At 41.6% G+C, this 27481-nt stretch overlaps 1 protein-coding gene across 2 annotated transcripts; it reads left to right on the top strand.

Annotated features, from left to right (window-relative positions):
• Nucleotides 1-5886: 5886 nt before the first annotated feature.
• Nucleotides 5887-26180, top strand: FUNDC1 (FUN14 domain containing 1). 2 transcript variants are annotated; one of them, XM_032258552.1, is made up of 5 exons: nt 5887-6078; nt 6782-6938; nt 11426-11501; nt 22591-22719; nt 25539-26180. In XM_032258552.1, exons 1-5 carry the CDS (start codon nt 6051-6053, stop codon nt 25614-25616), a joined length of 468 nt encoding a protein of 155 aa, XP_032114443.1. In that variant the 5' UTR covers nt 5887-6050; the 3' UTR covers nt 25617-26180. The 2 variants fall into 2 exon arrangements, with proteins under 2 accessions (XP_032114443.1, XP_032114444.1); XM_032258553.1 differs by lacking the exon at nt 25539-26180 and adding an exon at nt 22923-22958 and having other exon boundaries at nt 5897-6078.
• Nucleotides 26181-27481: the final 1301 nt, after the last annotated feature.

The raw sequence follows: 27481 nt of genomic DNA, 5'->3' as shown, positions 1-27481 counted from the left end.
CGCTTGGACCTGGGAGGGGGAGGTGTGATGAGCTGAGATTTCGCCACTGCACTCCAGTCTAGGCAACAAGAACAAAACTCCATCTAAAAAAAAAAAATATATATATATATATATATATATATATATATGTTAACATAGCTAGATATTTTTCTTCCAAACCCTCCTAATTAACTGAATAGGAAATTTGTGTCATCTATTTTCTCTAAGGGCAGCTACTACCATAAGACTTCAAAAGAAATTTGGTCTCTGTAGTCTTTATCTTAACCTGAACATTCCCTTTCTATAAATCCCAGGTCTTCAAATAAACTCAACCAATTGTCAACCAGAAAATCACCTATAGCCTGGAAGCCCCTGCTTTGAGTTGTCCTGCCTTTCTGGACCAAACCAATGTATGTATGTATGTATGTATGTATGTATGTATTTTTTTTGATACGGAGTCTCTGTCACCCAGGCTGGAGTGCAGTGGGGCGATCTTGGCTCGCTGCCACCCCCGTCTCCAGATTCAAGTGATTCTCCAGCCTCAGCCTCCCAAGTAGCTGGGACCACAGTCATTTGCCACCACGCCTGGCTAATTTTTGTATTTTTAGAAGAGAAGAGGTTTCACTATGTTGTCCAGGCTGGTCTTGAACTCATGACCTCAAGTGAACTGCCTATCTTGGCCTCCCAAAGTGCTGAGATTACAGGCGTGAGCCACCATGCCCTGCCTCCAATGTAGTTCTTAAATGTATTTGATTGATGTCTCACCTCTCTCTAAAATGTATAAAATCAAGCTGCGTCCCGACCACCTGGGGGCCATGTTCTCAGGACCTCCTGAGGACTCTGTCATGGGCCATGGTCACACATATTTGTCTAAGAATAAGACTCTTCAAGCATTTTACAGAGTCTGACTCTTTTCGTTGACATACATAAACATGCAGTAAATCCTTATTTAACTTTCACAATAGACCTATCATTTCTATTTAGTGAATTGAGAGTACATCTTTTTTTTTTTTTTTTTTTTTTTGAGACAGAGTTTTGCTCTTCTTCTTGGCCAGCCTGGAGTGCAATGGCACGATCTCAACTCACTGCAACCTCCGCCTCCTGGGTTCAAGCAAGTCTCCTGCCTCAGCTTCCTGAGTAGCTGGGATTACAGGCATGTGCCACCATGCCTGGCTAATTTTTGTATTTTTAGTAGAAACGGGGTTTCTCCATGTTGGTCAGGCTGGTCTCGAACTTCCGACCTCTGGTGATCCATCCGCCTCAACCTCCCAAAGTGCTGGGATTACAGGCATGAGCCACCGCACCTGTCGAGAGTAAATCTTATAGAACTATACAGTCAATTCAAAAAGTTTTCACCAACGTTCTGAAATAATCACTTTAATCACTTTCGGGGTCTGATTTAAAATCTTGAAGGAGGCACATTTCCTGGTCCCATTCTCAATTTAGGTGTGCATTTGAGGAGGTATAGGGTGAGTGTAGGCTTGGTTACACTAAGGTTTTAAAATTTTTGTATAGTCATTAGCCATTATGTCTGGATAAAATGTTGTTTCTTGGGAATCAGGAACACAATGAACTTAATTGCCTTAGAATGGACACATTATTTCAATGTGTCTGTATTCATTGGACCACTCTGTTTTATATTGTCTAAATTTTCTAATATCCTCACCGTGAGATACTTCAGTCTCCCATTTATTATTATTATTACTATTATTTTTCTTTGAGAGGGAGTCTTGCTCTGTTGCCCAGGCTGGAGTGCAGTGGGCATGATCTTGGCTCACTGCAACCTGTGCCTCCCGGGTTCAAGGGATTCTCCTGCCTCAGCCTCCTGAGTAATCGAGATTACAGACGCCTGCCACCACGCCCGGCTAATTTTTGTGTTAGTAGAGACAGGGTTTCACCATGTTGGTCAGGCTGGTCTTGAACTCCTGACCTCAAGTGATCCGCCCACCTCGGCCTCCCAAAGTGCTGGCACTATAGGCTGAGCCTCCGTGCCCGGCTCTCATTTATTATTAATATTATTACTATTTCAAGATGGAGTTTTGCTCTTGGTGCCCAGGCTGGAGTACAATGGCACGATCTTGGCTCACTACAACCTCTGCCTCCCGGGTTCCAGCGATTCTCCTGCCTCAGTGTCCCAATTAGCTGGGATTATAAGGTGCCTGCCACCACACCCAGCTAATTTTCTGTATTTTTAGTAGAGACGGGGTTTTACCATGTTGGCCAGGCTGGTCTCAAACTCCTGAGGTCAGGTGTACCACCGGCCTCAGCCTCCCAAAGTGCTGGGATTACAGGTGTGAGCCACGATGCCCGGTCTCTCTCTCTCTTTTTTTTTTTTTTGGAAATGAGTCTTGCTCTGCGGCTCAGGCTGGAGTGCGGTGGTGCGATCTCAGCTCACTGCAATCTCTGCCTCCCGGGTTCAAGTGCTTCTTCGGCCTCAGCCTCCTGAGTAGGTGTGACTACAGGAATGTGCCACCAGGCCTGGCTAATATTTTGTGTTTTTAGTAGAGATGGGTTTTCATCGTGTTAGTCAGGATGGTCTCCATCTCCTGAACTTGTCATCGGTCTGCCTCGGCCTCCTAAAGTGCTGGGATTACTGGTGTGAGCCACTGAGCCCGGCCCAGGCCCTCATTTTAATTGTGTTTTTTTTCAGCTATGTGTTTAGACAGTTTGTCGTCTTCTCCTCCATCCTCTTCCCTTAACCTTGCGAACTACCTCCATGAACATTAATTTAAATAAAATGATTGCCAGAATTGTACTCATGCTCTTGCTAGTCTCTACATAGTGAAATTATATTGGGTCGTAGCAAAAGACAATTTGATTTTCCAATCAGTTTTAAATTAAAAGAAAACATAATTCAAGCTAACAAGCTAATTATTGGCAGAGATATGGTAAGAAATAAAGGAAGATGAGTAATACAAATGATAATGAAGGTAAGCCATTCAGTTTATAGGGATTTTACGTGCTTAGGAAAATTCCTCTCCCAGTCGACAAATGACAAAACATAAACTCACAAGCTATGGATTAGGTTGGCGCAAAAGTAATTAATAAATGATATTAATAAATGGGCATATTGTTAAAAAATAATAAGAAAGTGCCAGGATTTGAAAAGCCAAGTGCAATTATGCAAGCCAATTTTTTAAGTAATGCAATTTATACCAGAATTGCTTGTTTTTCTACTAAAATGAATACTGAGAGGACTTCTGTTTAATTGTATAGCAGATGTGGATGCAATGCAAGTTCAAGACAAGTTTCTTGGTTGGTTTGTGTGGACTTGGGTTAGCTGCTTGGTAGTCAATATGGCTGTGTATTCATATAATCCCATGGGGTTTCTCAGTGAAGACCTTGACCTTTTTCCTCTGTCGGATTTAAATAATAAGAATGATGCTGGTCGGGTAGAGTGGCTCACTCCTGTAATCCCAGCACTTTGGGAGGCCCAGGCAGGTGGATCACTGAGGTCAGGAGTTCGAGACCAGCCTGGACAACATGGTGAAACCCCATCTCTACTAAAAATACAAAAATTAACCGGGCGTGGTGGCACGTGCCTGTAATCCCAGCTCCTTGGGAGGTTGGGAGGCTGAGGCAGGAGAATCACTTAAACTCGGGAGGTGGAGGCTGCAGTGAGCCGAGACCATGCCATTGCACTCCAGCCTGGGCGACAGAACGAGGTTCCGTCTCAAAACAAACCAGAATGATGCTAAAAAATTATGTCCTCGGCTGGGCACTGTGGCTCACGCCTGTAATCTCAGCACTTTGGGAGGCCGAGATGGGCAGATTGCCTGAGCTCAGGAGTTTGAGACCAGCCTGGGCAACACAGTGAAACCAGGTCTCTACTAAAAATATTAAAAATTAGCTGGGCGTGGCGGCATGCACCTGTAGTCCCAGCTACTAGGGAGGCTGAGCCAGGAGAATCGCTTGAACCTGGGAGGCGGAGGTTGCAGTGAGCTGAGATCGTGAAACTGCACTCCAGCCTGGGTGACAGAGAGATTCTGTCTCGAAAAAAGAAAAAAAAATTATGTCCTCTTGCCAGGTTAGGAATTACAAGGTTTCTAGGCCCTTCTTTACCTCCTTTGGATTCCTAGCAGGAGCTCAAGAGAGAGAGCAGGTAAACAGATTCCAGTCTCAAGCAGCAGGGCATTAGAAAAATGTTGGTCCCCTAGTGAGCCCTTGTGCCCTTAGAAAAGTATGGCTTGAAATAGGGTTTCTCTTATCTTTTACAAGCCTATTTCCTCAAGCATGTGAATTCTGGTAGAGTGTTCAAAATACTCTTAAAAAATTATTCTGACAGTGTGCAAGTGATGGGCCTAAATTTAAAAACAATTATGGGACACTTCTTAAAATGGTAAGGAAGACTTTGTTCATGACTATTGCAATAGGTGTCAAGACTATTGCAATATAGCCTGGCATGGTGGCTCACGTCTGTAATCCCAGCACTATGGGAGGCAGAGGCAGGAAGACTGCTTGAGCCCAGAGGTTCAAGACCAGCCCAGGCAACACAGGGAGACCTAGTCTCCACAAAGAATAAAAATAAATTAGCAAGGAGTGGTGATGCATGGCACGGAGACCCAGCTACTCTGGAGGCTGAGGTGGGTGGATCTCTTGGGCCCAGGAGTTTGAGGCTGCAGTGAGCCATGACTGCGCCACTGCACTCCAGCCTGGTTACAGAGCAATACCCTTTCTTGAAAAACAAAGTTATCACAATAGGGGTGAGTGATGGTTCTCAACTCTGAACACAGCAGAGAATTTATAGTAAATGATCAGAGTGAATGGATCAGTGGGGGGAATATTACCACCAAGAGTGGACATGAAAGGTAGGGGTATTCATTTTTTTTTTTTTTTTTCTTGAGATGGAGTTTCACTCTTGTTGCCCAGGCTGGAGTGCAATGGTGTGATCTTGGCTCACCATGACCTCCGCCTCCCAGGTTCAAGTGATTCTCCTGTCTCAGCCTCCCGAGTAGCTGGAATTACAGGCGGGCTCCACCACACCTGGCTAATTTTTGCTATTTTTAGTAGAGACAGGGTTTCACCATGTTGGCCAGGCTGCTCTAGAACTCCTCAGGTGATCCAACAACTTCGGCCTCCCAAAGTGCTGGGATTACAGGCGTGAGCCACCGTGCCAGGCTTTTTTTTTTTTTTGAGGTGGAGTCTTGCTCTGTTGCCCAGGCTGGAGTGCAATGGCGTGATCTCGGCTCACTGCAACCTCCATCTCCCGGGTTCAAGCGATTCTCCTGCCTCAGCCTCCTGAATAGCTAGGATTACAGGCATGCGCCACCACGCCTGGCTAATTTTGTATTTTTAGTAGAGATGGGGTTTCTTCATGTTGGTCAGGCTGGTTTCGTACTCCCGACCTCAGGTTATCCGCCTGCCTGGGCCTCCCAAAGTGCTAGGATTACAGACGTGAGCCACCGATTTTACAGGATTTTTGCTGGTGGCAGAGTGATCAGATATCAAGGGTGGGGTTGAGGAATTTGATCGGATATTGAAAATGATTCGATATTAAGAGTGTGGGAGTTCTCACTAAACTGACTTAACTGGATTCTTGCCACAAATGGACTAGGCAGGTCAAAGACGACCCAAGGAGGAGACTTAGTCAAAAAGAGCTCAGAGGAGCCTCCTCACTAAAGTTTGGTCAAGGAGACAGTCTTTGTCAATACTCAGCTGGTTTTCCCTTTGTACCACCATGTGGCGCCCTCCCTTCCCCCATTCCTTCAGTCATAGGCTCTTTAAAACAAAATAATGAAATTCAGGTTATGGAAATTCTAGGCGGGGGGCGACCCCTCCCACTTCCCCCTTCCCCCTCCCCAGTTGCGGAAGGCAACGGACTACAAATTCCCTACGCTCTCGCGGGGCTACGATCCGACCAGCCCTCCCCCGCATTCCGGAGTCTCGCGCCTGCGCAGAAGGCAGAAGGCCCTGCGCTGAGCGAAGGGGGCGGAGACAGGACTACGCGCCAGGAGTAGGAAGAGGAGGAAAAAAGAGACCATAGATTCCCATCCTGGCCTAGAGCGGCCCTTAAAGTGCCAGGGAGAGGAGGGCGGGCGGGGACCACTACAGAATTGGCCGCCGGCGGTATCATGGCGACCCGGAACCCCCCTCCCCAAGGTGAGCGGCCAGGGCCTGAAGTGGTATCTGGGACGCGGCTCACAGCTCTCGATCTTGCTCCTATGGCACCTCTTCCTTCCCCTGCCCTAGGATTCTTCGAGCTCTATTGTTTATTTTTAAGGCAGCCCCTTTGAGCACCCCCTTCGAGTTAGACTTTTTCCTCCCCTCTCTGCGGAACTCAAGCGGAGAGCCATCCCCCACCCCCAGCACAGCCCTACCTGCCTCCTGCCTTACCTTCACCGCTGGCCCATCATCTCCATCTTCAAATGTATTATTATTTTTCCTTTTTTTAAACGTCTAGACTCTGAAGTGATTTCGCTGGGCTCCAGACAAGTTCTCAGAGGAGGACCCCTCCCCACCCCCACTTCTCCCACTGATGAAAATGGACCCTGCACTGACCTTGACCTTACTAAGATTTGGAGTGGGGGTGACCCCTCACTACTGTGTCATTCTGAGTTGGCCCTGGCTTCTTGACCCCAGTCCGGTCACTGGGCCTTTGGGAAAGCAGATGGGGTTCATTGTTGCAGGGCCCTTTACTCTTGAGGCCGTGGTCTCAGGAATTAAGTAAAGTCAGTAGTTTCCATCTGGGCATTTTTGACTGTAGGCCAAAAATGAGTTGTAACAGATTTTTTGAAAGATGTATGGGACATTTCTGACTTTTGATTGACTCTACATTTATTTTTTCCATTTTGCTATTTTAAAGAATATGAAAGTGATGACGACTCTTACGAAGTGTTGGATTTAACTGAGTATGCAAGAAGACACCAGTGGTGGAATCGAGTGTTTGGCCACAGTTCGGGACCTATGGTAGAAAAATACTCAGTAGCTACCCAGATTGTAATGGGTGGCGTTACTGGCTGGTGAGAACAATGTCTTTTTCATTAAAATTCATTTGGGGGCTTGACACTGCTGTCCTTTCAAACATGGGTGAGAGTCACTGAACATTCAGTGGGTCTACACTGTTAATTCCAGAAGAGGCTTTTCTCTGAGTTAAAATTGGTGTAATCTGCATTCCCAGACTCCCTGTTGGGTTTTGGTGATCCCCTCCCCCATGCTCACCACTGTTCTCTCTTCCCTCCTCACCCTTTTTTTGCTTCTTTATATGCTTTCCCCATTCTCATGTTCAGCAAATGTCGTGGATCTGATTCAGTGATAGTAGATAGGAAGAAATATATGAGTTAATTATATGTAAATTTTTACATTTCATTCAGTGCTAACTACTGAAAAAAACCTAAGAAACTCCCACGGTAGAACTGGCCTCTAGTATTGTCAGCCTTGCAGAGAGCAGTGTAAAAATGCTCTGCACAAATTATTGGTGATGATACAGATAATTCTGGGTTTTTCTTTTGTGGGCTCGTTCAGATTATGATAACTCTTTGGAAAAGAGCTGTAGAACATTAGTTCTGTGTTGAAATTAAAGATCTGATTGTTTACTTTGTAATATTGTGGCGTCCATTAAGAGGTGGTTAATAAGCATCAGCCTGATCAGTTAACATTTCAGACCACGTGATAACACAATGGCTACTGTGATTCTAATTCTGTTCTTATATTAAAAAGACTAGCCAGATAACAAGGGGCAGAAACAAATTTCACTGTTTTGAAAATGTTTGTGATTGTAGAGAAATTTTGGAGTTAGTGAGGGTGCTTAACTTGTGCATAAGCATTTTTTCTTAGATTCTCATTTAAGTTCATTTTACATTGATTTAATGGAAATATTTACCTGTTTCCACTTGATAAGTATAACAATGAGTTTTTTGATTTGTGTTTTACATGCACTTTGGAATAATGACACACTCCCCTATGCCTTTTTGCAAATGCCATTTTATGATAAAAATACTGATTGTGAAGATTCTGTGGTGCAGAGGTGTGGTATTTATTCATGATATGTGCTTATTAATGCTGCTGCGGGAAAAAAGCCCGCAATAAAAAGAGAGATGCCTGTCAGGGCCTGGTCATTCAGATAATTCTCCATAGGCTGATTAGTTCCTCTAGCCCTGTAATTCAGGGTATGGCTCTCTGCTTAAATAATCTCACGATTTAGTGCCATAAGTGATCGGTTAATGTCAGTCAGTGCCTAAAGCCTACTTTTAAAACAGACTAAAAAATAATTGAGAAATAGAATTACCAAGTCATTTCATGGTTTCTCCTTCGAGAGCAAGCTCCTTGTAGACCAAGCCCCATCATTCGCAGAAGTTTGCTCGGAAAGGCTAGAGACAGAGCAGTAGGAAATATGTTCATTTTAGTGACTGATGCCATCAAGCAATGGATACACATGCTTGTGGAGCACAGTCCAAGGGATATTGTGGCTGCTGGGTGCTTTTTCTGTTCCCTTTTCTGAGCCTTTGTTGCTGACTCCCCTATTGAGGGGCACATTATAGGAATACAATCGTCCCTCAGCATAGGTTACCAAAATCTGTGGATGCTCAAGTCCCTGATATAAAATGGCATAGTATTTGCTTATAACCTACACACACTCTCGTATACTTTAAATCATCTCTTAATTACTTATAACACCTAATGCAATGTAAATAATGTAAATGCTATGCAAATAGTTATGTGGAATTTTTTTAATTTGTGTGATTTTTTATTTTTATTTTTTTGTCTTTTTTTAAGTTTTGTACCCTGATTGGTTAAATTGTGGATGTAAAACCTAGAGAGGATGCGCGCGCACGCGCACACACACACACACACACACACACACACACACAGTGTTGGTCCAGGAGCTGTATAATAGAACTCAAATAATACAAGTGATTTGTTGCAATGACTTTATTCAGTGTAGTAAATTTTTGCAATTTTCTTAGGATGTAAAACTGATGTGATATTGTGGTATATTAAGGAGGAACAGTTAAGAGGCATTAACTTGACCAGGTAGCAATTTAGACCAATTCAAGACGTGAATAGGAGGCTGAGGAGATTTTATTTAGTTGTGGGTAACTGTAGGCTTTTGATCATGACAAAAAAAATTAAACTATTATCAGGATGGATGATTGCTAGGAGAGATGGGAGGTGTCAAGACCAGTTACAGGGCCCTTGGAATGGTCTGGAAACAAGGTAATGATGACCTTCAGAATGGAAAGAAGACAGTCAAATCACGTTTTGGAGATAAAGTATATAGTACTGTGGAGGTCAGGCATGGTGGCTCATGTCTGTAATCCCAGCACTTTGGGAGGCTAAGGCAAATCTCAGACATTTAGGGTAGATTACCTGAGGTCAGGAGTTCAAGACCAGCCTGGGCAACATTGTGAAACCCTGTCCCTACCAAAAATACAACAATTAGCCGGGTGTGGTGGCAGGTGCCTGTAATCCCAGCTACTCGGGAGGCTGGGGCAGGAGAATTGTTTGAACCCGGGATCAGAGGTTGTGGTAAGCCAAGATTGTGCCACTGTACTCCAGCCTGGGCAACAGAGCGAGCTCCATCTCAAAATAAATAAATAAAATAACAGAAATTTATTCTCTCACTGTTCTGGAGGCTAGAAGTCTGAAATCAGGATGTCAATAGTGTTTGTTTCTTTTTGGAGGCTCAGAGGGAGAAATCTGTTTTTTGTTTTTTGAGACGGAGTCTTACTCTTGTTGCCCAGGCTGGAGTGCAGTGGTGTGATCTCGGCTCACTACAACTTCCGCCTTGCAGATTCAAGTGATTCTTCTGCCTCAGCCTCCTTGCGTAGCTGGGATTATAGGCATGTGTCACCACGCCCGGCCAATTTTTGTATTTTTAGTAGAGGTGGGGTTTCTCCAGTGTTGGTCAGGTTGGTCTGGAACTCTCCACCTCAGGTGATCCACCCACCTCGGCCTCCAAAAGTACTGGGATTATAGACGTGAGCCACCGTGCCTGGGCAGAAATCTGTTTTATGTTTCTCTTTTAGGTTCTGGTGGTTGCCAGTAATCCTTGTCATTCCTTGGCTTATAGACTTATTACTCCAGTCTGCTTCTGTTGTCCTGACAGATGTCTTCCCTCTGTGTGTGTCTTTATTGGATTAAAGGCCCACCCTGTTCCAGTATGATCCCATCTGAAGTCATTACATCTGCAGTGACTCTGTTTTCTTTCTTTTTTCTTTCTTTCTTTCTTTTTTTTTTTTTTTAAGACGGGGTTTCACCCTGTTGGTCAGGCTGGTCTTGAACTCGCGACCTCAGGTGATCCACCCGCCTTGGCCTCCAAAGTGTTTGGATTACAGGCGTGAGCCACCATGCCTGGCCAACTCTGTTTTCAAATAAGGTCACATTTAAGAGGTTTGGGGAAGGATGTGAATTTTGGGGGCAGGTACCATTCAACCCAGTGCAGAAGGCTAGAGTTAGAAATATAAGATTCATTTGCACAGTATGGATCTACAATGCTGAAGGGAATGTCAGCTCACTGAAGGAGTGAATTAATCACAAAAGAAATAGGGGGGCTGACACTCTTAACAGGGTAGATGAGACACAAAAAAGATTTAATGTAAAAATAGGGAGATGTAGATAAGGAGGCCTTTAGAAATGTGGGCTCAAGTATAGTCATTGAGGTGGAACAACAACTGGACCTGAAAGGGTAGGAAAGCTTTAGATAGGCAGAGCTAGGCAGAAACCCCTAGAAGCAGGGAGATTAATAGCTTGAGCAAAGGTGTGACCTATTTGGAAGTTAATGGGGTTGGAGCAGAAGGTTAAGGTAGAGGTGGGGGTCAACCATGTGTATGGACCATCTTGACTGTGTTAAGCAAAACAAATTACTTTTATTATGGGAGGTTTCAGCTTATACAAACGTAGGGGCTGGGCGTGGTGGCTCACGCCTGTAATCCCAACACTTTGGGAGGCCAAGGTGGGTGGATCACCTGAGGTCAGGGATTCCAGACCAGCATGCCCAACATTGTGAAACTCCATCTCTACTAAAAATAGAAAACTTAGCTGGGTGTGTTGGTGCACTCCTGTGATTCCAGCTACTTGGGAGGTTGAGACAGGAGCATTGCTTGAACCCAGGAGGTGGAGGTTGTGGTGAGCCGAGATTGCACCATTGGAATTCAGCCTGGGCAACAGAGCGAGACTGTCTCAAAAAAAAAAAAACAAATGTAGGCGAAGTGTAGTGAACCCCTGAGTACTCGCCATTATTTTAGTAGCTGGTCTTTTTTCCTATAAATTCCCCTCCTCTTCTCTCCATCCCTTATTTTAAAGCAAGTCGCAGACACTTTAGATTGTGCATTTTTAACTAGACTATATAACTAAGGGGAAACATTGAGGTTTCTGAGCAGGTAACAGATGTGATCAAAAGAAATGTGAAGTTGTAAGATTTTATTAGGAAAGCAATGAAAAGTAGAAGAGAGAGAGGGTTTAGTACATAATTGATTGTTTTCATCTTTTGTTATTTCTTTGATTAAAGGTGTGCAGGATTTCTCTTCCAGAAAGTTGGAAAACTTGCAGCAACTGCAGTAGGTGGTGGCTTTCTTCTCCTTCAGGTATGTCAGAGTCCTAAGCACTTGCCTTTGCTTACATAGAAGGTGGAATTTTTCTTTTAGGCATCAGTTTATGGAAGAGCTACAATGAGTTTTGAAAGCTGACTTTCGTCTTGAAAGATAACAATTTAAATATTTCTGAGTTATTAAGCATAGTTTGATCCCAGCTATTGAAAAGGCAGCCATTGCCAGACACATTGGCTCATGGCTGTAATCCCAGCACTTTGGGAAGCCGAGGGGATCAGATCCCTTGAGGTCAGAAGTTCAAGACCAGCCTGGCCAACATGGCGAAACTCCAGTCTCTACTGAAAATACAGAAATTAGCCAGCGTGGTGGCACATGCTTGTAATCCCAGCTACTCGGGAGGCTGAGGCAGGAGAATCATTTGAACCCGGGAGGCGGAGATTGCAGTGAGCCGAGATCGTGCCATTGCACTACAGCCTAAGTAACAAGAGTGAAACTCTGTCTCAAAAAAAAAAATTAATTATAATCTTATTTCTGAGAGGCAGGTAGATTTGAAGTTTTAGTTTTGTTCATATTTGCCATTAGAGGATGTTTATCAGGGCATTATCTGGCATTCATGTCTGTTTGGCGTATATTTTTTCAAAAATATCATTCTTTGAAGATCAAATATAGTAAATTGAAAAATTGAAAATCTCTGGGAATGATTGTGAGCAGCACTTTTAAAGATACAGAGAACTGTCAGTTGTACTAGATTTTAAAAATGATTGATGTTCATAGCAACTAAAATCTGAATTCAGCACCTAAGCTGTTGATCGTGTAACAACCAGTATAATCACTTTAAGTACAAAGGGACTGGATCTGTATGTATGAAGGACAGATTTTGAGTTGTTCACTGAATAGCCTTTTAAAAAATATATATATTTTCTTTCTCTTGGTGACATTATTAGGAATAATTGCTTATTACTTGTGGTAAGAGATGAAAAAGAAAATGATAAATATCTAAACTTGGTTATTTGGATGAATATGCCAGCATTAGTACAGATAATTTTACTTAAGCTGATTTTGACTTGGGTTTATATGGAATCAAGAGCATATTTTATTCTATAGCTATTTTGAAGACTCAGTTGTCATTTCTGTTAGCGTAAAAGGGTACTGGACTGAAGCACAGTTTCCTAAAATGTTCACAGAATGGAGAGAAGTGTATATTTTAATCCACTCTGCATGTCAGTTTTTCAGAAGTCCATTTCAGTTCACTCAGTATGCACCATTCAAATCCATATTTTGCCATTGCTACCTCCCACTTTTCTACATTTAGTGCACATATTCTTTGAAGTTTTTAAGGCAGAATAACACAGGACCTATCTGCTTCAAACCAGTTTTTGCCACAAATATAACTAACCTTGAAAATTCAGTAGGAGGAAAGTGAAAGAGGAAATAAAGTAACAGATGGCTTTTAGGCTAATTGCCTAATATTCTTTAGGCCCACTTTCATATTTTTGTGACCTTTCTTATATTTAAAGATAAATATTAGTTTATTTAAAACTTAAAGCTTTTCTAGTAACAATATTGTTTTCCAATAGACATTTATTACACTGCCATCTTAAAATACACAGTCTCTTTTTAAAAAATTTTTTGGAGTTATTCATGCATGTAATTCAAAGGGCCAAATACTTGTGCAAGGCTTGTTGCAGATTAGAGTAATCCTCTGCCTCTCTCACTCCCCCCATTTTTCCATCCCTTGAGACATCTACTTTGAATTCTTAACTGATTCTTAAGGTAGTTATCTCCTTTTCCCTAAACAAATTAATTGACATTTCTTGACCTTTCAGTTTTAGGTGTTAACTGTTAGCTTCCCATTATGGAATAGGACAATTTAGCTATCATTTATTGACCTATTTTGTTTTCCCTACACCTCTCCTTCCAATCTCACATACTTAAATGCTTTGTTCCCTCTCCCTTAATCATCTGAGTGTTGTTATTCATAATTGTGTTAGATCATTCATTACATGGAGTTCACTGAGCTTCTTGAACCTGTGAATTTATGTCTTGTTTGGGAAGATTTTGACCTTCCCAAAGTGCTGGGTGCTGGGGGCTTTTGGCTTCCCGCTCTCTTCCGCCTTGTCCCTTCTATTTGGCCATTATTTCTATTAGGAAGTTTGGGATCCTTTCCTTTCCTTTCCGCTTTCCTCTTTCTTTTCTTTCTTTTTTTTTTTTTTTTTGACGGAGTTTCGCTCTCGTTGCCCAGGCTGGAGTGCAATGGTGCAATCTTGGCTCACTGCAACCTCCACCTCCCGGGTTCAAGCGATTCTCTTGCCTCAGCCTCCTAGTAGCTGGGGTTACAGGTGCATGCCACCATGCCTAGCTAATTTTTGTATTTTTAGTAGAGATGAGGTTTCACCATGTTGGCCAGGCTGGTGTCAAACTCCTGACCTCAAGTGATCCATTTGCCTCGGCTTCCCAAGGTGTTGGGATTATAGGTGTGAGCCACCGCACCTGGCCAGTTATTTCTTTAGGCAACCACTGGTTGTATAAATCACCTTTCATTCTTGTCATATGCATCAAATAGTTCATCAGTTTAACCTTCTGGGCAAACTTGGTTCCAGAGTCATCTCTCCTGTTTGCGGTTCTAGGTCTGGTATACAGCTCTTATCCTGGGATCTCTCTTTGTTACCTTCTGGATATTCCCTTTGGTTTTTGTCTTGGGTTGTTTCCTATATGTTATGTCTCTTGTTTGTTTTTTTGAGGCAGTCTTGCTCTGTTGCCCAGGCTAGAGTGCAGTCGTGCAATCTCACTCACTACACACTCTACCTTCTGGGCTCAAGGGATCCTCCTGCCTCAGCCTTCCAAGTAGTTGAGTCTACAGGTGTGTGCCACCACACCCAGCTGATTTTGGTATAATAGAGAGGTCTTGCTATGTTGCCCAGTCTGATCTCGAACTCCTGGGCTCAAGCAGTCCACCCGCCTTGGCCTCCCAAAGTGCTGGGATTGCAGGCACAAGCCACTGTACCTGGCCTATCCTATGTCTTGATATATTCTCTTGGTGGACACATCCTTCAATAGCTTTCATAGAAAATGAGGACGGGGAGTGTAGTTTTTGAGATTTTGCATGTCTGAAAATTTATTCATTTTATCCTCACATTTGTTTGATAATTTATTAATAGCTGCTGGGCTTAGATGTTACTCCATTGTTTTCTGACTTCCAGTATTGCTGTTAAAAGTCTAAAGTAATTCTAATTTCTGAACCTTTACATGTGTGTGGTTTTTTTTCCTCTCAGTAATGCTTATAGGATTTTCTGTTTGTCCTCAGTATTCTGATTTTTTCCAGTGATGTGCCTTCCTGTGGGCCTACTTTCATCCACTGTGCTGAAAACTCAGGGGGCTCTTTCAGTTTGGGGAAATTTTCTGCATATTTATTTAGTTAATGATTTCCTGCTCTTTAATTTTTCCATCTTTTTTTCTGTAGTTCCATTTATATGGATCTCCTGTACCAGTTGTCTAATTTTATTTTTGTTTATTTATTTTTCGGTTTTAAATTTTTTTTTGTTTTAAAAATAAGGTTGAGGTCTTGCTATCTTGCCCAGGCTGGTCTCGAACTCTTGGTCTCAAGCAGTCCTCCTGCCTTGGCCTCCCAAAATGTTGGGATTATAGGCATGAGCCAGTGCACTTGGGCTAATAATCTTTTCTTTTTTCTTAGGTTTGGCAGAACACTAATAATCTTTTCAATTTTTCACTTCTGTCTTTTTGGTCTGTTTTCTGGGAGACTTCTTCAACTTTATCTTCTAATCATTTTACTGAGGTTTTTGTTTTGTTTTGTTTTGAGACAGGATCTCACTCTGTTCGCCCAGGCTAGAGTGCAGTGGTGCAGTCTTGGCTCACTGCAGCCTTGACCTCATGGGCTCAGGTGATTTCTCCACCCCAGCCTCCCAAGTAGCTGGGACTACAGGCATGGCGCGCCACCATGCCTGGCTAATTGTTTGTATTTTTAGTAGAGATGGGGTTTTGCTGTGTTGCCCAGGCAGGTCTTAAACTCCTGAGCTCAAGTGATCTGCCCACCTCGGCCTCCCAAAGTGCTGGGAGCCACCATGCCCAGCTGTTGTTCTTTTAATGTGACTTTAGCATTCTGTTTCTTGCTTTTCCTTCATGGATGGAATGAGCAGTATCTTTTTTTAAAATGTTTTAATGGCTAATACTTGGATACTTATTTTTAAGAGATTGGTGAAATGTATTTATTATGTGAGACTTGTCCTCCTCCAACCCATTGTTTCAACCAATGCAATGGTTAGAAGACAGTCCCTTCAATAAGACTTTTAAAAACACATCATATTACTGAAGCACTAACATTCTTGGAAACTATTTTAATTGCATGTCTATAGACCAAGGTTTGTGAGAGATGATATAGTTGAATGCCTTCTCTAATGCGAAGATAGAAGGTTCTTAGAGAGTGGCAGAGACTGAAAGTTTTCCTTAAATCACCAGATGCTAGTTTGAAGTGACTGCCTTAATAGACTGCAGGTTCAGAGTGTTGATCCAAATAGTCTGTCCCACATGCAATTCTTAGCATCTACACAGAATGTTCATCTAGCAGTTTATTTTTTCAGCTTTACAAACAACTCTACAGTGACTAGCCATTTATATACGTCTTTGCACACTTGTTTAAGACAAAGCAAAAATATACATATTTAGGCCAGGCGTGGTGGCTCACGCCTGTAATCCCAGCACTTTGGAAGGCTGAGGCGGGCAGATCACCTGAGGTCAGGAGTTCGAGACCAGCCTGGTCAACATGGTGAAACCCCATCTCTACTGAAAGTACAACATTAGCTGGGTATGGTGGCACGCACCTATAATCCTAGCTACATGGGAGGCTGAGGCAGGAGCATCACTGGAACCCGGGAGGCAGAGGTTGCAGTGAGCTGAGATCGCGCCATTGCACACTACCCTGGGTGACAAGATTGAAAGTCTGTCTCAAAAAATATATATAGATATGTATATACACACACACACATATATATATATATATATATATACATATACATATTTAAGCCTCTTTATTGTCAAGTAGCCTTCCAGAAAATATTCCCACTATCCCCATATGAGAGGATCCACCAGCTTTCCCCCCTTTTCATACCGTACTGTTTGTCTTTTCTTTTGAGACAGAGTTTCACTCTTTTGCCCAGGTTGGAGTGCAAGTGGCACCATCTTGGCTTACTGCAGGCTCTGCCTCCCAGGTTCAAGCGATTCTTGTGCCTTAGCCTCCTGAGTAGCTGCGATTATAGGCGCACGCCACTGCCTGGCCAATTTTTATATTTTTAGTAGAGACAGGGTTTCACCATGTTGGCCAGGCTGGTCTTGAACCCTTGGCCTCAAGTGATCCGCCCTCCTCAGCCCGCTGAAGTGCTGGGATTACAGGAGTGAACCACCATACCTGGCCTCTTACTGTACTCTTTGGAAGGGAGTCAATGTATATAGCCCACATTTCAGCTGTGTAATTATGCTCCACCTTTCTGAGGGCAGAGTAACTACATAAATTATTTAGAAATAGTCTTTGTCTTTTCTTTCATTTATTCAGTCATTTATTTATGTCAATATGGACTCATGGATATTTATTTTATACTTTGGGTTATAATCTAATGCTCTTGTATTGCTCAAATTTTGCCAGCTTTGGCCATTAAGAGCTCTTTCAGTTGTGCATCATCTTTTTTAATCTCTCTGAGGACGTAAATGATTAAGCTTCTTTGTGTGTGTTTTTTTAAGATTCTTCCTACGAAGTCCCTGTTTGTCTAAGTTTTTTTTTCCCCCCCTCTTTCCTGCTTGTTTATTTTGGTCTCTAGTTTTCACGTTAAAGGCCTTCCTCCATGTCTGATGATCCTTGGTTGTCTGCTCATATTTAAGAATTGAGCACTAGGCTGGGTGCGGTGGCTCACACCTGTAATCCCAGCACTTTGGGAGGCTGGTGCGGGCGGATCACCTGAGGTCGGAGTTCGAGACCAGCCTGACCAACATAGAGAAACCCTGTCTCTACTAAAAATGCAAAATTAGCTGGGCATAGTGGCGTATGCCTGTAATCCCAGCTACTTGGGAAGTTGAGGTAGGAGAATCGCTTGAACCCGGAGGCAGAGGTTGCAGTGAGCCGAGATCGCACCATTGCACTCCAGCCTGGGCGACAAGAGCTAAAGTTTGTCTCCAAAAAAAAAAAAGAGAAAGAAAGGATTGAGCACTAAAAGTGCTCAATAAACTCTAAACATGTGGACGTGTGGATGCGGCTTTCTCTTTTCTGGGAAATCTGACCAGTCCAAAAAAAATGATCTAAAGAGAAGGAGTTGGTGGGGGTAGAATTTTCTGCAGTGAAATAGTCCAGTTAGATCAGCAATCAACATATGGTGAAGTTCACAAGCAGAAAGTCCCGTCTACCTGTTTGGAGCTTTTTGGCTGATATGAATCTTTATCCAAAAGCCTGGTGTGTGTGTGGTTTTGTTTTTTTGTTTGTTTTGTTTTGTTTTGGAAACAGATTCTCACTCTCTGGCCCAGGCTGGAGTGCAGTGGCGTGACCATGGCTCACTGCAGCCTTGACCTCCTGAGGCTCAAGTGATCTTCCCATCTTAGCCTCACAAGTAGCTGTTTCTACAGGTGCACGCTACCATGCCTGACTAATTTTTGTATTTTTTTTGGAGAGACAGAATTTTGCCACATAGCCCAGGCTGGTCTCAAACTCCTGGGCTAAAGCAGTCCACCTGCTTCACCCTCCCAAAGTGTTGGGATTATAGGCATGAGCAATCACACCTAGCCTCTGGCATTTTCTTTCTTTTTTGTTTTAATAATTTTTTTGTTTTGTTTTGTTTTGTTTTGTTTTGTTTTGAGATGGAGTTTTGCTCTTGTTACCCAGGCTGGAGTGCAATGGCACGATCTCGGCTCACCGCAACCCCCGCCTCCTGGGTTCAGGCAATTCTCCTGCCTCAGCCTCCTGAGTAGCTGGGATTACAGGCACGCACCACCATGCCCAGCTGATTTTTTGTATTTTTAGTATAGACGGGGTTTCACCATGTTGACCAGGATGGTCTCGATCTCTTGACCTCGTGATCCACCCGCCTCGGCCTCCCAAAGTGCTGGGATTACAGGCGTGAGCCACCGTGCCTGGCCTAATTTTTTTTTTTTTTTAAGACAGTGTTTCACCATGTTGATCAGGCTGGTCTTGAACTCCCGACTTCAGGTGATCCGCCCACCTCAGCCTCCCAGAGTGCTAGGATTACAGGTGTGAGCCACCACGCCCGGCCTATTTATTTCTGAGACGGTCTCCCTCTGTCACCCAGACTAGAATGCAGTGGAGGGATCTCGGCTCACTGCAACCTCTGCCTCAAGTTCAAGTGCCTCCGCCTCTCCGTAGCTGGGATTACAGGCATGAGTCACCACACCTAGCTAGTTTTTTGTATTTTTAGTTTCACTGCCATAGTTTCACCATGTTGGCCCAGCTGATCTCAAACTCCTGGCCTCAAGTGATCTGCCTGCCTTGGCCTCCCAAAGTGCTGGTAGTACAGGGGTGAGCCACCATGCCCACCCCCCTCTGGCATCATTATTATTATTATTATTTTTTTTTTTTTTTTTTTTTTTTTGAGATGAAATCTCACTCTGTTGACCAGGCTGGAGTGCAGTGGCGTGATCTCAGCTCACTGTAGTCTCTGCCTCCCTGGGTTCAGCAATTCTCCTGCCTCAGCCTCCCAAATAGCTGGGATTATAGGCATGTGCCACCACGCCTGGCTAATTTTTATATTTTTAGTAGAGATGGGGTTTCACCACGTTGGTCAGGCTGGTCTTGAACTCCTGACATCAGGTGATCCGCCTGCCTCTGCCTCCCAAAGTGCTACGATTATCGGCATGAGCCACAGTGCCCACCCTGGCATTTTTTTTTTAACTTGGAAGCTTTTATTCTAATGAAAGTACTTTACCTAATCCTGTTAAATATTTTAGTGTTGTAGGAAGTCAGATGTTCAAAACGCAGGCATCACTGCCCCATTTCTTCCCCAGTCTGTTGGCTTGCATTTCCCTGTAGTTGCAGTTGAATTTTGTGTGGACGAGACCGAATAGGGTCCTGTATGTATTTGTTGATTAGGTTGGTTGTACCTGAACCCCACTGGGGGCAGATTGCTTGTGCTTGGTCATCTCTGTACTGGAGCAGGGTGCTCAGTTTGGACTGGTATTCTTCGGTTTGATCAGAAGTGCACGTCTCAGCTGGGTGCTGTGGCTCACGTCTGTAATCCCAGCACTTTGGGAGACCAAGGCAGGAGGATGGCTTGAGGCCAAGAGTCCGAGACCAGCCTGGGCAACATAGTGAGACCTGATCTCTCTCCCTCTTTTTTTTTTTAAGGCATTAATATCTTTAGCATCTCAATATTTTTCATTTTCTCTGCAAGGGAACAGATTCTCAAGGGAATTTGTTCAGTTATGGTAGATCACTTCAGCATCAAAGATCATTCTCTTTAGTAGACATGGTAGGTCAGGCCCTTTGGGGTAATCTAGCCCATCCACTTTGTTGCTGAGAGTCATTATTTGAGCCAGGTTGGTTAATACAGCTTTTGAGATTTAGTCTTTATTCACTGTCTTTGTTATCATTCATTTACTATGTCTCATTCATCTGGCATTAGTTGGGACTCCAGGGATATAGAGATTCACAGCCCATATGGTCAGTGCTGATCTGGAAGGGTGTGTTTAGTGCTGAGAGAGCAGAGTGAAGATGCTCTGGCTGCTTGGAGGTGTTGGGGAAGTTTTCTCCCAAAGAGGCATTGGTGTTTTAGCATCTCAGGTTTTTCATTTTCCTACAACTGTTTGACAGTTTTCCCCAAAACGTAGAGGATTCTTTGAACTATACAAAATTTTTATCTCAGATAATGCTGGGTTTACTTATTATCAGTAACAAATGGCTATGTAAAAATATTTTGGATGTAGAATGCTATTTGTGAGAATTTGTTTAATCTGTGTCATTAAATGGTTTCCTTTATTTATTTGTTGGGGATGGGTGGTGGATAAGGGGCCTCACCCAGGGAATATAGTTAAGGTTATTTTTTTGTTGTTATTTTATTACCAATTTAACTCATGGCATGAAGATTAACTTTTATTATTATTTTTATTTGAGACAGAGTTTCGCTCTTGTTGTCCAGGCTGGAGTGCAGTGGTGTGATCTTGGCTCACTGCAACCTCCGCCTCCCGGGTTCAAACGATTCTCCTTCCTCAGCCTCCCAAGTAGCTGGGATTACAGGCATGTGCCACCATGCCTGGCTAATTTTGTGTTTTTAGTAGCGTTTCTCCATGTTGGTCAGGCTGGTCTCCAACTCCCGACCTCAGGTGATCCGTCCACCTCTGCCTCCCAAAGTACTGGGATTACAGGTGTGAGCCATTGTGCCTGGCCAAAGATTAACTTTTAATAAAATATGTTTGTAACTTAAAATGTTAAGACTTGAAAATAACAGTTGAATTGGGAGTTGCTGTTGAGTGGTGGCATAGATAATATTTTTCTCCTAAACAAAAAATATAGCCATATACATACATGAAATTTTTGTACAAAAATTTTTGTACAAGCTTTGGATCGAGTAAGAAGAAATGTTAAGATTCAGCAAAATGTAAAATTCTGCAAAAGCTTCAAAGTAATCAACTATTTTGATTACTTAGTGGAAGCCGGTAAAAAGTCTTTTCAATTTATATGTAGAAAAGGCTCCTTTCCTAAGGTTCATCATCACCTCCATGCCTGTGACTCAAATTGCTATATCAAATACTACCAGAAAAAGCTTTCACTTGCCATTTGATTTGATCACCACTGCTTTGCTGAGGCTGGAGTTTGAAGTGATAGTGGATGAATAAATACGGGAAGAAATGCAGATAAATTCTTCTATGGAGTCCTTCACAGACAAAATAGAACCTAAGATTTCTAGTCAACCTGTTTATGCAAAATCAGATATTTATTATTTAAAGTATTTTCTGTGTGGCTAAAAGTCAGTGTGTTCATTCAGGGTGCAGATGGCAAAAAAAAAAAAAAGTGTTGCGCTAAAAAATTATGAAGAAAGCATAAGCTTGACAGAAGTGATTTATGATGGTATATATGGCTGTTTTATTATTTGGAGACACTGACTTACTGAACTGGCTTGCACATACACTGTTTTTCCTGTTGAGATATTGCAGTCTCTCAGTAGCATCGTATGATAATTTTTCTTATGTTAGGCATTTAGCTATAGTTTTATTAAAAGGATTTATAGCATGAAACTTGTGTAGAGCGCAGCTTGTTTTACCTTCTACTTTCTTTTTTATTTTTATTTTTGAGACAGAGTTTCGCTCTTGTTACCCAGGCTGGAGTGCAGTGGCGCGATCTCGGCTCACTGCAACCTCCGCCTCCTGGGTTCAAGCAATTCTCCTGCCTCAGCCTCCTGAGTAGCTGGGACTACAGGCGTGTGCCACCATGCCTGGCTAATTTTTGTATTTTTAGTAGAAATGGGGTTTCACCATGTTGACCAGGATGGTCTTGATCTCTTGACCTCGTGATCCACCCACCTTGGCCTCCCAAAGTGCTGGGATTACAGGTGTGAGCCTCCGAGCCCAGCTTACATTCTACTTTCAAAAGCAATTGCCAGAAAGTATTATTAATTTAGATAAAGAGTCAGAGCTGTTTAAATACTTATCAGGCTACTTAAATTTCTTTAGTGATCTAATAACTGATTGGCTTATGATCCCTTATAATTAAACATCTATTTAATTAAAAGGTATTTTTAAATTAGCCATATAGTGTAGATACTTTCTGTATCTTTTTAATTCCCTATTCCAAAAAGTATGAAAGAATGATAGTATAGTTAAAAAACAATTTTTGGAATTATTTTCTCATCAGGTACTAAACACCGTTCATCACATCTAAATCATTAGTTACTTATGCTTTTCCCTAACAGACTTGAAGCTCTCTGAGGGTCGGGGCTTATGTCTCCCTTAGCATAGGGTAGGCACTAGTGTCTGTTAAATGAATGAACTAGTGGATAAAAAGCGATTTCTTAGCTATAAGTTTTGTAGGTTTCTTGACATCTGTGTGTTTATACGTTCTTGGTTATTAGATTAGTCAGCAACCTAGTTGGTTTGGTATTAATCATTTTTATGTTTTTTGCAGATTGCTAGTCATAGTGGCTATGTGCAGATTGACTGGAAGAGGGTTGAAAAGGATGTAAACAAAGCAAAAAGACAGATTAAGAAACGAGCGAACAAAGCAGCACCTGAAATCAACAATTTAATTGAAGAAGTAAGATGATATATAATTTTGACTCTTTGTTTTTGCTTAATGGGTGTCCCTTAACAGAAAATGTGATGGGGGTGGGGGTGGGGGGATTACTATCTTTTTAAAAAACACTGGTTTTGGTTATATATCTAGAGTGTTAAGTAAAATTTGAAATCATACCACTACTTAAATCAGTCATTATTTCCTTTTTTTGGTGGTTAATATAGATTCTCCTGCCCATCTCTAGCTCGATTTGATCTTGTTGTAAAAACTCAGAACATTCTTTTCAACATTTTTCCTCTGCCTTTATACATGGACATGTACAGGCGTAGTAAAACTTAAAAGATCACATTTTTTTTTCTTGAGGTAGGACAGTTTTAAAACATATATGTTTTATTAATATGACTAATATATTTTATTAATGTTTTCACGTGTAATTTGACCCTTTTCTTTTGTACTCTGTTTAACATGGAATTGAATACTTCCTTGCCTTAGTTTTTGTTTTATCCTTTTAACTCTCTCAACGTTTTAGTTTGAAAAATTTCAAACGAATTAAAAAGTTGAAAGACAAATATAGTGAATATCTAAATACCCTTTATGTATTCACCAAACTGTTCATGATTTGCCATGTTTACTTTATCTATGTGTAGTTGATACACATAGATAAATTTTTTTTCCAAACTAAGATGTCATAACTTTTTATCCTTAAATACTTCAATATGTATCTTCTAAGAGTACAGATGTTCTCTTATACACTTTAAGTACCCCCCTCCTTTTTTTTTTTTTTTTTTTTTAAACTATGTGAGACCTGCCAGTTTAGAAACTTTTTTTTTTTTTTTTTGAGGCAAGTCTCATTCTGTCTCACTGTGTTGCTTTGGCTGGCGTGCAGTGGTATTATCATGGCCCACTACAGCCTTGATGCCCCTGGCTCAAATGATCCTCCCACCTCAGCCTCCTAAATAGCTGGGACTACAGGTGTGCATGACCATGCCCAGCTAAATTTTAAAGTTTTAGTAGAGACAGGGTCTTGCCATGTTGCACAGGTCTCGAACTCATGGGCTCAAGCGTTCCTCCTGCCTCAGCCTCCCCAAGTGCTAGGATCACAGACGTGAACCTCCATGCCTGGCCAAATGCCATTAATAATAATTTAAAAAAATGTAACATGAGATAATAATATTTCCTTTCTTTGTTTATTTTTTTGAGATAGGGTCTTGCTGTGCTTGCCAGGCTAGAGTGTAATGGTGTGATCACGGCTCACTGCAGCCTCAGCCACCTGGGCTCAAGTGATCCTCCCACCCTAGCCTCTCAAATAGCTGGGACTGCAGATGCACACCCAGCTAATTTTTACATTTTTGTAGAGACGAGGTTTGGCCATGTTGCCAGACTGGTCTCAAACTCCTGGGCTCTAGCAGTCTGCCTGTGTCAGCCTCCGAGTGTGCTGGCATTACAGGTGTGAGCCACCATACTCAGCCAGTATTTTCTAATGTACAGTTCATATTAATATTTTTCTATAAAATACCTTTTATTGTTTTTTTTCCCCAATTAAGAATTATGTGCCAGGTACAGTAGCTCACACCTGTAATCCCAGCGCTTTGGGAGGCTGAGGCAGGAGGATCACTTGAGCCCAGGAGTTTGAGATCAACCTGGAAACATGGCAAAACCTCATCTCTACAAAAATATACAATTTTTTTTTTTTCAGAAACAAGGTAACAGAGACCTTGTCTCTACAGAAAATACAAAAATTAGATCGTGGTGGCGTGCACCTATAGTCCCAGCTACTTGGGAAACTGAGGTAGGAAGATTGCTTGAGGGTGAGAGAAGATGAGACACGATTGTGCCACGGCATTCCAGCCTAGGTGACAGAATGAGACCCTGTTCCCACCTTCATCCCCCCCCAAAGAATTATATATTGTTTTTGGTTATGTTTATAATGTCTCATTTAGTCTAAAACAGTTCTTTCATCTGTTAATTTTATTCCTCCATCTTTCATGGCACTGACATTTTTGAAGCCTCTAGGCAGAATATCCTACAGTCTGGGCTTTGTCTAATGGCTTCCTCATGATTTTATTCTGGTTAAGCATTTTACCAAAGTGATTTGTTTTGGTTTTGATCCTGTACATTTTTTTTTTCTGTTGGCTAAATGGACTATTAAATAAATACCATTGTGCCTGCTGGGCAATTTATTAAATAATCTGTGTTAATAACTTGATGATGGGCCATTTATATCTACCTTACAGGTAGGTAGATTTCTTTTTACTTGTGAGATTATTGCTGCCCATATACTTATTGTCTGAATAGCCAAGGAGCTTACTGGGTGTGACTGTGTGCTCTAGGCTCCTTCAATTAGTAAGGACCTTGCATGCTATTTGGCACCTGCAGTAGTAGGTGCACAGGAATTTTTGCTGAATATTTGTTGAATTAAGGAAAATAACTGAAACTGCTACTTGGCTCTAGATTCAGTAATCATTTTTTTAATTAAATGTGCATCTGTCTTTTGTAGTAAAATATATATAACCAAAAATTCACCGGTTTGACCATTTTTAAGTGTACAATTCAGGGGCATTAAGCATATTCACATTTTTCTGCAATCATTACCACTATCTATTTCCAGAATTTTTTCATCATCCCAAACTCTGTGCCCATTAAACACTAATCCCAAACTCTGTGCCCATTAAACCCTCCCCAACTCTTAATGATCTGTATTCTGCTTTCTGACTAATCATATGAGCAGAATCATGTGATATTTGTCCTTATTTGTCCACCTTATTTCACTTTGCATAATGTTTTCAAGGTTCATCCATGTTGTAGCACAATTAAGAGTTTTTGTTGAAACTTTGTTTCAGGCAACAGAATTTATCAAGCAGAACATTGTGATATCCAGTGGATTTGTGGGAGGCTTTTTGCTCGGACTTGCATCTTAAGGATATGAATATTCTCCCATAGTGGATTCAACTATGAGAAGAGAAGTGGCAGCAATAAGGCGGTCTCTCAACAGTACATGCTGCCAGAGTCTCTAGGGCAAGGAGAAACAACTAGCTGGACAATACAGAATTCACAACTTAGCATTTTGCCATCTGAGGCTTGGCAAACTAGTATCTGCTGTAAAACAACCTATATGGTATGTGAACCACAGTATTCCTGAGCAACACACGGCTTTCATCACTTTGTAAAAATTTGCATCTGTTTAGAAACTAGCCTATAAAATATCAACATTGGATGTAGATATGGAGGGAAAAGAAATTTGTTGGATTTATTGCCTAGTGGAAATATTATTTTCTTTTTATTTAAATAAAGTGTTCTTCATTGTGTTTTATGAAATATGTCAATAATTTAAAATTTGTATTATAGCTTCAGTATTAAGTCTGACTTTTTTTTTTAAGATATGTTTGCAACAAGTTAAAAAAACTGTAATACCCTTTTGTGGAAAGCTTTAGAAATGATATAATTATTAAAGATATTAAACAGACTCTGCTGATGTAATATGATACCAATTTTTATGTTGTTTTTTTCCTGGAGTTACTACTTTGCTATATGTGTATTAATTGTTTATTTATTTTTTTTTTTTTTTTTTTTTTTTTTTTGAGACAGAGTCTCGCTCTGTCACCTAGGCTGGAGTGCAGTGACACAATCTTGGATCACTGCAACCTCCACATCCCAGGTTCAAGTCATTCTTGAGCCTCAGCCTCTCGAGTAGCTGGGACTACAGGTGTGTGCCACTACACTTGGCTAATTTTTCAATTTTTTAGTAGAGACAGTATTTCACCATGTTGGCCAGTCTGGTCTCAAACTCCTGACCTCAGGTGATCCGCCAGCCTCAGCCTCCAAAACTGTTGGGATTACAGGCGTGAGCCACTGCGCCCAGCTATAACTGTACCTTCAAAAAAGGCTCTTCTAGGGAAATACTACAACATGTCTAAAGCTCTTTTTTTCTTTTTTGATGTCTGTAGTTTTAAAAATATCTTCTTATACGTAAACTTCTAATTTGTTTGTTGTTTATCCTAGCAGTCTGGGCAGAATTAATTATTTTGGGGTTACATATAGTTAGATCACTGATTGGTTTAATTAACCTTGAATGCATCTGCTTTTCATTTCTAAAAATCATTATTTTGGTCCCTTCATTACCAAGAGGCCAAAGTCACTTTAAAATACTTAGTAGTATAGTATAAATTTACTCTCTGATGAACAGTGATTTCTAAGAAAATATAATTGTGAAATTGTAGCTTGAAGAGAATTGTCTTCTTGATTTAATCTAGTGTTAGATGTAAATACCAAGATTTCAGGCTTTTGGTAGCATTATATTGGTTAAACACTAGGCCAGTTCAGTTGTTTCTCAGGGCTGGTATCACACTCCCTCAGAGGCTCCTTTGCCCAAAAAAGCTTTCTGTGTTGTTAGTTTTGCCCGTAGAATTCTAGGTTGGAATTGGAAAAAGCAGCAGAACAGTATATATTAGAGTCTTCATATTAGAAAGTCTTTCCAGATACTCAGACCATCTCCTTTCGATAAGAAGTCGCTATTAACGTATTTTGTGTATTGTAAATATATGACATTTCATATTTTTAAGTTTGGTTACAGGCTGCATGCTTTCATTATTGTGAGACTCCTTAAAATTTAATGTGGGCTCTATCTTTGGTTTCTTCCTTATTTTCGTTAGTGCCTCAGATACAATGCTAAATAAAACTCAGACTTTCTTAACAGGAAGTGATTTTACTCATAAATACTTGTTTTTTCTTTGAGCTCTTATTTGTTTCTGCCTTGCCAAGCTTTTTGTTGCTGTGGAATTAAAAG

The sequence above is a fragment of the Sapajus apella genome, unplaced genomic scaffold (genome assembly GCF_009761245.1).
Source record: "Sapajus apella isolate SASKATOON/1434 unplaced genomic scaffold, GSC_monkey_1.0 scaffold103, whole genome shotgun sequence".
In the NCBI taxonomy this organism is placed as follows: domain Eukaryota; kingdom Metazoa; phylum Chordata; class Mammalia; order Primates; family Cebidae; genus Sapajus; species Sapajus apella.
This window is presented reverse-complemented; position numbering and strand designations above follow the sequence as displayed.

Bases quoted from the DNA above. Each gene is read 5' to 3' on its own strand.
- FUNDC1 (XM_032258552.1), top strand. From the start codon at position 6,051: ATGGCGACCCGGAACCCCCCTCCCCAAG. The intron at 11,502-22,590 runs GTATGTCAGAGT...TGTTTTTTGCAG, and splicing joins GTGGCTTTCTTCTCCTTCAG to ATTGCTAGTCATAGTGGCTA. The intron at 22,720-25,538 runs GTAAGATGATAT...ACTTTGTTTCAG, and splicing joins TCAACAATTTAATTGAAGAA to GCAACAGAATTTATCAAGCA.